The following is a 10,737-nucleotide window of genomic DNA, read 5'->3' on the forward strand; positions in this document are numbered from 1 at the left end:
TGTCGGTCGACCGCCAATAGATCCGTTAGACACTAACGGCTATTTTTCTGAGCTGTCTTCTGGGGACTTTTCTGTCATTTGTTTTGGGGTTTTTGGCTGAGCTTTTTAGAGGGTATAAATACCCCATTGCTGATCTTTTTGTCAAGAGAATAACAAGAGAAAAGTTTTTAAGAGGTTTACAAGTTTTGTTTAAGGTTTAGTGTTTGTTTAAAAAGCTTTTAAGCATTTACAAGAGTTTGGTTTGTGGAGCAAATTTCACAAGAGCAAGTGGAGATCATCCTTTGGTGTTTGAGCATTCACTCTTCTCCCACTCTCTTGTTATCTTTAGAGAAGTGTTTCTAAACTCATCTAGCAATTTAGTATTCATATTGAGTTTAGTTGATTTTATTTTCTCTCTTTGTTCACACACAACCTATTGAGCTTATTGTATTTACATTCATAGTATAATTTAGGGTTGTGGGTTTGTGACATTGAGAGTGAGCTTAATTGAGTTCTCATCTTGTTTAGAGAATAATCAGTTGATTTATAATGTGCCTAATTGTGAGGATTCACTTGTAATACACTTGTACACCGAAAGAAGTGTGTGGTGAGAGACGGGGTCGAATCCAAGAGGAGTGGCGTCGGTTGACGTGCCTAGGGAGAGGTTATAACCGAGCACTTGAGGAGGAGGACACGGGCTAGGACCAACACTTAGTGTGTGAGGTGTGATTGCATAGTGATTGTATTGTGAGGTGTAAACGTTGTTCGGGTGAACGTAGAAAACCTGGTTGTGATAGTGAAGATCTCCTCGAGGTGAGGAGCGGAGACGTAGGTCGTGGGGACCGAACTCCGTAATCATATTGTTTGTTTGTGATTGCATTGGCGCACTTAATTTTATGTTCTTATCTTATATCGCCTTTGTATATTGCTTGTTGATTATATTGCCCACTATCTTGTTTATGTTTATATCACCCTTAGTTTCATATACTTGCATATAACTCATAATATACCTCATTGCTAGGATATATCCCTTGTTCATATTACTTATCCTAGCTTACATATCTTGTTGTATTTCATACTTGCTAGGATAACTTGTTAATTAGTTTTAATTGGCATTTAATCAGATTAGATTAGCATAAGATCCTAATCACCCCCCCTCTAGGGTCTAACATTTTCTAGAAAGGCAGCGAAGTAAAACTCCATCATATGATTTTCGATACAAAGTTCGAGATGTCGCATCATAATAGAATCGAAGGGCCTTCCATTTGACGGCGGCCGCTTCTTTAGAATCATCGGGTAGGATGTCGTGCAAGACATAATCGATGAATGGGAATCGCCAATCACTTTGTTCAAGACTTGTGGAAGCTTCACAAATGATCTCTGTTGTTGCCTCTTCTGAGCGATTTCCTAGAGGGAACTTAGGGTGATACAAATCATGGCCTGCCACGAGTATCTTTGTTTCTGCCTTTGGTGGCAATGCCAGTGAAGTTGCTAGTGAAGGTAAGGCATCTGCATAGGCGTTACGGACCCTTGGAATGTGTCCGATAAAGAAGCCCTTAAAATTTTGAGCTAACTTTAGCACCACAAAGTGGTATGGGACCAAATCCTCATTACGCATTTCGTATTCTCCTCGGACTTGATTTACAATGAGTTAAGAATCACCGTAGGCTTCAAGGTATTGGATGTTGAGCTCCTCGGCCAGCTGCATTCCTAGTAGCAAAGCATTGTACTCCGCTACATTGTTGGTGCATGGCTCGTTTAAGGAAAATCCTCTTGGGATCACCTGACCAGTTGAGGATACGAGCACAACCCCCACACCGGCTGTGATTCCTCCATCAAGACTTGCTCTAGATGCACCGTCGAAGAACAATTTCCATACTTGCATGACTCCTTGAGTTACATAAGCTTCTGCAACTTCGTCTGATAAGTCTTCATATAATCTAGAAGAATCAGGCACCGGATGGTTAGCTAAGAAATCTGCCAGGGCTTGGCTTTTAACAGCCTTCTGAGGCATGAACTGCATTGAATACTGTGACAGAAGTATTGCCCATTTTGTAAGGCGGTAATTTAGCAAAGAAGGTTTCGTCATGAGAACTCTCAAAGGGTTCACTTTGGAGATAACATGAATAGTTTGTCCAACTAAGTAATGCCGCATTTTATGAATGGCGAAAACCAAGGCAAGACATTCTTTTTCCACCGGATTGTACCGGTGTTCAGCTCCAATCATGGTTCTACTAAGGTAGTAGATTGCCTGCTCATGGCCCTCATTATTGTTCTGAGCTGATAAAGCTCCAAGAGAATATTCTATGACCCTCACATATAACAGGAATGATTTTCCTGTCAACGGGGCCACTAGAACGGGCGGCTGAGTGAGATATTGCTTGATCTCTTCAAATGCATTTTGGATGACCCAACATTCTATGGTATAGGCAGTAGTTAGGGTCTTCCACCTTTCTTGCTTCTTCAGGTTTCTTAACTTCAGGAAGCTTCAACTTGTTATTCTTCTGAAGTAGCTTGAAAAGAGTGATCACATGATCCTGCTTGAAGGAGTACTGCTTGGATGTTCTCGGCTGGCTCGATGCCTTGCCCTGCTTAGCAGGTGGCACTCGAGTGTTAGTTTCAGCGGCTAGAATATCTTTTCCCTTGGATCGAGGAGCATTATTTTGGCCATGTTGTGCAGGTTGTCTTTGCTTATCTTCCTCTTCAGCTTTAACCCTGGTGACGATTTCCTCAGCTTGTTCACCTTGAGAGACTAGTTGCTTCCATGAACGGCATTCTGTGACCCCCATCTGAGCTAAGAGACCGTTCTATAAGTTGTGTCGACAGGTTTCCACCAGAGTTGCTTGCATCATACCTGTTGGGCATCGGAGAGCCATGCTTCTAAATCTTTCAACAAAAACTTTTATGGGTTCTCCTTTCCTTTGCTTGGTGGCAAGAAGAGAAGGGACCGAAACTTCTGAGTCGTCTTCAAAGAATCTGGCCAGAAATAATTGTTGGCCTTCTTGTTTTGGTGATGATTTAACAAATAATTTACATCTAATATTATTTGTCTAGTGTTTGTATTTTGTTATTTATTGTAGACAAACAATAAGTTAGAGGATGGATGGAATTGCGCATTTACGATCATATCCAATAGAGGTTGGCGGAATTGTGGAGTGAAGCCTTGCAATTCAAGTTAAAGATTTAAGTTCAAGCTTCATCTGCAAGTTTACCAAGTCAAGCTTATTGAAGATCAAGATAGCTTGGGTAATTTAGTTTAGGTTTTATATTATGTGTATTAGTACGTTAAGCTCAATATCATATACACACACATTTTATTGGTTTCTTTATATATATGTAGTCATATATATATACAACACAAGTTTTGATTTTCATGTTTATAAATATGAAATTAAATATTTCATATTTATTTTTGTGATTTGGTTTAACTACTTAGATATGAAACAAATATATTTTTATATACATACTTATATGTTTTATTTTCTATTGTATTTGTGAAAATATTATTTTCTTGATTTATAGACTTAACAATCTTTTATTAAGTCTACAAAATCATTTTGTAATGTTTCAAAACATGGTTAAGCTAAAATGTCAAAACTCATGTATTCACATTTTCATGTTTTGGACTATTTTGCAAAATGATGATATTTTTTATTTAGGAAGTCCTTTTTGAAAACCAGTTTTTGTAGCATGTGTATTATCATGTCTACAATCATTTCCCAAAGTTTTATATTTTTCTGAATTTATTTGATATTTTTAAATAGGGTTTTAAAATCAGAAAATTAACTTTCAAACTGTTCTGTTCATGTATCAGTTTGCGGTCGACCGCTACGGTCGACCACACCTGAGTTTTTACCTACGGAGTCAAACAGAAACTTTCGCGGTCGACCGCCACGGTCGACCCGAGATTTTCATGGTCGACCGCCGTATACTCCAACGGCTATTTTGTACAGAATTTGATTTTGGATTCTATGGGCTTTTTGGTCTTTTGTTTGGGGTTTTTGGCTGAGGTTTTGGGAGGCTATATATACCCCTTTGATCTCAGTTCTTCAATAACCCAAGAGAATGTTTTAAAAGTGTTTAACAATGGTTTAAACTTATTTAGTGTTTGTCTAAAAGAGTGTTTAAGAAGCTTTTAAGCAATTGAGAGTTTTGGGTTTGTGAAATTAATTTCACAAGAGCTTGAGGAGATCCTATTGGTGCTTGAGCATCCAACCATCCTCCTTCAATCTCTTGATCTATTGAGAAGTTTTCTAAACTCTATTTTCTAACTTTATATCTATTTGCTTGTTTATCATTTTATTAAAGCTAGTTTTGTATTGAGTTTAGATTTGATTTACCTTTTTGTTACACACACCCACATTGAGCTTATTGTATTTTTATACATAGTATAATTGGGTTGGTGAGAGTTGTAATAATTAAGAGTGAGCTTACATTGAGTTCTCATCTATTGTAGAGAACAAATCATTTGTTATATTATGAGATTGTAAAGTTTTCGGTGAGCTAGAAAACCGAGTGTGAGGAGTGTAGACGTTGATCGATGAACGTTGAAAACCGACATTGTGAGTGTTTGTGAACGTTGATCGGTGAGCGTTGAAAACCGACATTGTAAGGTGTAAACGTTATTCGGGTGAGCGTAGAAAACCCAGTTGTGATAGTAGATTTCTCCCCGGGAGTGGGGAGCGGATACGTAGGACGGAAGGTCCGAACTCCGTGATCATTTGAGTGTGTTTGAGTTTGTCTTTGGTGCATTTGCTTATGCATTTATCTTATATCACCAATTACCTTTACTGTTGTATATTTTGCCCTATCACATTTGTAGTTTGATTATGTCACCCTTGTGTTAGTTTATATATCCTTACATATATTTCATCATATACCTCTTTGCTGGGATATATCTCTTTGTTCATATTGCATATTCTTGCTTGTAACATATTGTATATCTCTCTTACAAGAATAATTTGTTATTAATTTTAATTAGCATAAAATCGGATTAGATTAGCATAAGACCCTAATCATCCCTTCTCTAGGGTCTAACAATTGGTATCAGAGCTTGGTGCTCTTTGATTTAAGTCTAATCGCCTTGAGTTAAAGATCCAAGTTATCTTTTTGTGCTAATCTTGTTTTGATTGCATTTGTTTCTTGCTTGCATATTTTTATAAATTATGGATATGAATGATGCATCTTATTTAGGCTATGATTCTAGTATTGCTCCTAAATTCAATGTTTTCCTTTATGCTCAATGGTGTTTTAGATTCAAAATATTTATTCAATCTAAAAATATCAATTAATGGGAAGTCATTGATTGTGCTTATATTGTGCCCACATTGGAAAAATCCGAGTGGAATAAAAATGATAAAAGATTATTTATTATGAACAAGCTCTTGTTGGAATTCTTACATAATGCATTTGATTCATCTTTGTCTAACAAGTTTGTTCATTTTGATAGTGCTTACACCTTATAGAAATTTATTGAAGCACATCAAGTAGACTTGGAGGCGATCCGACAAGTTTTGGATGATCCGGCTTCAAGCTCATATGTAGCATCATGCACACGACCACTAGGCGACAGCCCTAGTGAAGTTTACGAGTTCGAAACCACTAATGATTTATCTAGTGATGAACTTGCTTGTGCTAGTGAAAAATTATTGCATGCCTATAACAAATTACATAAAGATTTTATTGATTTACAAAGCAAGCATGAAGATTTGAAATCCGATCATGAGTTGTTAGCATCTAAGTTTAAAACGATTTCTAATGAAAATGTGATCATTAAAGAAAACAATAAAAAATTAAAATTGGATCATGTTTCTTTAACTTCAAATGTTACTAGTTTAACTCATAAAAAAGATAATACCATGTTAGAAGTAGAGAACATAAAAAATGATACTGCTTCTTTTATAAATAATTATTTATGTTCTACTTCTAAAGTTAATGCTAATATGCCTAATGATGAGTTGAACAATGTTAAAAATCGTATTTCTTCTTTAGATTCAACTCTTAATACATGCATTAACAACCATAAGAAGCTTATGAATATGTGTGCCAAGTCTAGTGCAAACAAGTCATCATCCACTCATTATGCATACATATATAGCAAAGTTTACAAGTGCTCTATTTGCGGTCGTAAAGACCATTTAGCTAAATTTTGTTATGATACACACAAACATAAAAGTGTCAATGCTCCTTGTGCATCTCATCAAGTTTCTTCATCACATGTACACACACATGCACCCATTGTTCATCATAAGCATGCTCATGTGTATAGATGTGATCATTATGGTCGTTTTGGTCATTTGGCCAAGTTTTGCTTTGATTTGAAAAAGAACTCAAATTTTCCAAATGCTTCAAGTAGACCACATGTTTTTAAATGTAATGTTTGTGGTAGGTTTGGACATCTTGCAAAATTTTGTTATGATATGCAAAAAGCTTCTAAATTGTAATATGTTCCAAATAGATCATTGTTTAAAAATGTTTCTCATTTGTAAAATAATTCTAAAAGACAATCTTTATTTGCAAATGATTCCCGTGCACGAGCTAATTGTCCATAAAAATAAATGGATCTCTTTCATTGCACATATTACAATCGGAAGGGTCATTTGGGTGATTATTGCTTTGACCATGTTAGTGCACTACATTCGCCCAAGAGGGTTCATAACCCTAGGGCTTTGAGCTTTATTGATAGGGGTCATGTCCCTAAACAATCCGGCACCAAGAATGCTTGGGTGCCAAAATGATTTTTAAACCAAGAATTTTAGTGTTCTTATTTTTCTTTTTCCTTGGTTTTGTAAAATTATACTTTAAACTTTTGAACATGAAAACAATTCTTTTTATTGGTCAAATTCTTTTGTTTTCATGATTATTAGTTTTGATTTTGATGAGAGGTTTGTGTTTATATAACCCTCCGGGTTTATTGGGTGTTTATTCCCAAATCATGTTTACCGGATGCTAGAATGATTATATGGGTTGGAACAAGCTTAAGAGCTTGATATATTGTTACCTCTCTTAAAATTCTTTTATCAAAGATTTTGTTTTGAATTATTGCTTTGGATTCATTATATTTCACTTATATGATGATATTTATGTGTTTGTGCTTATGGATCATTTATTCGTGCCTTATAATGTATTCCATATGTGGTTTGATCAAATCCCACAAAGAAAATTCTCTTGATTGATCAAACATCATTTTTGGATTTAAACTTTGATTTATGATTTTTTTTGGTTGATTTGTTTTTATTTGAAAACTTTTTGCATGATTCTCATGTTCCTTCTCTTTTGATTTCATAAATCTACTATTATACATGGTTTTTACGTTCTTTGATATGAGACACTATGTTCATCTTGATATATTCATATGTGTTCTCATTGTCTTTTTGTATGTGAGTTGTGTTTAGCATGTTTCTTGCTTGCTCACATATGTATGCCTTAGCATTCATTGCATATATTCATTAAGGCATTTTGATAAGGGGAGCAATCCCTATATATTTCTATATGGTATACTCACCCATGCATATTGATAGGGGGAGCTTTCGCTCTCTTCATTCTTTTTCCCTTTTTGATGTTGTCAAAGGGGGAGAAATATTTGAGTATATCTTGTTTATATGCATGATATATTATACTTTGTATATTCATTTCCTTTCATGCATATATCCTTTTTGTAAATTGTTTGTCATTATCAAAAAGGGGGAGATTGTTGGCCTTCTTGTTTTGATGATGATTTAACAAATAATTTACATCTAATATTGTTTGTCTAGTGTTTGTATTTTGTTGTTTATTATAGACAAACAATAAGTTGGAGGATGGATAGAATTGCATATTCACGATCATATCTAATGGAGGTTGGCGAAATTGTGGAGTGAAGCCTTGCAATTCAAGTTAAAGATTCAAGTTCAAGCTTCATCTGCAAGTTTACCAAGTCAAGCTTATTGAAGATCAAGATAGCTTGGGTAATTTAGTTTAGGTTTTATATTATGTACGTGTTAGTATGTTAAGCTCAATATCATATACACACACATTTTATTGGTTTCCTTGTATATATATGTAGTTATATATATATACAACACAAGTTTTGGTTTTTATGTTTATAAATATAAAATTACATATTTCATATTTATTTTTTTGATTTGGTTTAACTACTTAGATATGAAACAAATATATTTTCATATACATACTCATATGTTTCATTTTCTATTGTATTTGTGAAAATATTCTTTTCTTGATTTATAGACTTAACAATCTTTTATTAAGCCTACAAAATCATTTTATAATATTTCAAAACATGGTTAAGCTAAAATATCAAAACTCATGTGTTCACATTTTCATGTTTTGGACTATTTTACAAAATAATAATATTTTTTATTTGGGAAGTCCTTTTTGAAAATCAGTTTTTGTAGCATGTGTATTATCATGTCTACAATTATTTCCCAAAGTTTTATATTTTTTTGAATTTATTTGATATTTTTAAATAGGGTTTTAAAATCAGAAAATCAACTTTCAAACTGTTCTGTTCATGTATCAGTTTGCGGTCGACCGCTATGGTCGACCGCACCTGAGTTTTTACCTGCAGAGTCAAATAGAAACTTTCGCGGTCGATCGCCACGGTCGACCGTCAGCTCGAATTTTCCCACGGTTGACCGTCACGGTCGACCGCCAAAGTTTCTAGAAATTTTCCAAGTTTCAAACCCGCCGTATACTCCAACGGCTATTTTGTACAGAATCTGATTTTGGATTCTGTGGGCTTTTTGGTCTTTTGTTTGGGGTTTTTGGCTGAGGTTTTGGGAGGCTATATATACCCCTTTGATCTTAGTTCTTCAATAACCCAAGAGAATGTTTTAAAAGAGTTTAACAAGGGTTTAAACTTGTTTAGTGTTTGTTTAAAAGAGTGTTTAAGAAGCTTTTAAGCAATTGAGAGTTTTGGGTTTGCGAAATCAATTTCACAAGAGCTTGATGAGATCCTATTGGTGCTTGAGCATCCAACCATCCTCCTTCAATCTCTTGATCTATTGAGAAGTTTTCTAAACTTTATTTTCTAGCTTTATATCTATTTGCTTGTTTATCATTTTATTAAAGCTAGTTTTGTATTGAGTTTAGATTTGATTTACCTCTTTGTTACACACACCCAAATTGAGCTTATTGTATTTTCATACATAGTATAATTGGGTTGGTGAGAGTTGTAACAATTGAGAGTGAGCTTACATTGAGTTCTCATCTATTGTAGAGAACAAATCATTTGTTATATTGTGAGATTGTAAAGTTTTCGGTGAGCTAGAAAACCGAGTGTGAGGAGTGTGGACGTTGATCGGTGAACGTTGAAAACTGACATTGTGAGTGTTTGTGAACGTTGATCGGTGAGCGTTAAAAACCGATATTGTGAGGTGTAAATGTTATTCGGGTGAGCGTAGAAAACCCAGTTGTGATAGTGGATTTCTTCTCGGGAGTGGGGAGCGGAGACGTAGGACGGAAGGTCCGAACTCCGTGATCATTTGGGTGTGTTTGAGTTTGTCTTTGGCGCATTTGCTTATGCATTTATCTTATATCACCAATTGCCTTTACTCTTGTATATTTTGCCCTATCACATTTGTTGTTTGATTATGTCACCCTTGTGTTAGTTTATATATCCTTGCATATATTTCATCATATACCTCTTTGCTAGGATATATCTCTTTGTTCATATTGCATATTCTTGCTTGTAACATATTATATATCTCTCTTGCAAGAATAATTTGTTATTAATTTTAATTGGCATAAAATCGGATTAGATTAGCATAAGACCCTAATCACCCCCTCTCTAGGGTCTAACAATAATCTCTCCAGGTCTGCCCACTTCTGGATAGATCCCGCATGTAGTTTCATGAACCATTCAAAGGTAATCCCCTCGAGGGTGCCAATGAACAAACGAGTCAACACCGCGTCATTTGCCATCACATTGCCGGTCTATGACTTGAATTAATAGATATGACGATTAGGGGATCTCGTGCCGTCAAAAGCCTGTAGGGTCGGGACCTTGAACTTTGAAGGATACGAGGCAGCATCACATTCGGCAGGATATGGCCTAACAACCCCCTCCTCTTGGAGTTCGCTTCTATTTGCAATGGCATTGAGGCGGGCTTCCAATTCCTCCATCTTAGTAGATTGAGGATTTTGCTCATTTTCAGCTTCCTCCTTCTCTTCAGAGGAAGAACCTGTGCTGTGGATTTCTTGGTCGGAAGCAGTATTATCAATCACCTTTTTCTTCCCCTTTGATGAAGATGACCTTTCCTTTTGGAAAGTCTTATGTCTGGGTGGGGAGTTTGCTCTTTGGGGTTTAGTTTTGTCTGCGACCAACTGGGCCATCATGTTTTGAAGTTCATTGATGGTTTCTTGTTGTGATCTGAGCATGACTTGCTTCTCATCAAGTCTCTTTGTGAGATCTTCGGGGACTCCTGCCATATAAGCGGAACTCTCATGTTCTACAGAGGAGCTAGAGGATTGAGACTCTGCGATAGCTGAATGTTCGTCATCAGACTTCATCCCTCTATCTAGTCTTCGATAGTTAACAGGGAGTATGACTCCTTTCCGCATCCGAGTACGTCGAAAAATTCCATCAGATCCGTTCAAAGCCTCTTTCAAGCCATGGGGTTGATCCTCCTCTGACTCGTCAGAGCTGGGGATTGGTGACCTCCTCACTCCGATCACATTAGAAGTGGCTCCAAGGTACCCATCCTCCGAAGCCTTCTTCCTGTGAGCGAGAAGACATTTGTTAATCGGTCAAACACCGAT

At 36.0% G+C, this 10,737-nt stretch overlaps 1 protein-coding gene across 1 annotated transcript; it reads right to left on the reverse strand.

Annotated features, from left to right (window-relative positions):
* Positions 1,145 to 1,597, reverse strand: LOC109836460. Its single transcript, XM_020404358.1, has one exon. It carries the CDS (start codon positions 1,595 to 1,597, stop codon positions 1,145 to 1,147), a length of 453 nt encoding a protein of 150 aa, XP_020259947.1.

The sequence above is a fragment of the Asparagus officinalis genome, chromosome 1 (genome assembly GCF_001876935.1).
Source record: "Asparagus officinalis chromosome 1, Aspof.V1, whole genome shotgun sequence".
Lineage (NCBI taxonomy): Eukaryota > Viridiplantae > Streptophyta > Magnoliopsida > Asparagales > Asparagaceae > Asparagus > Asparagus officinalis.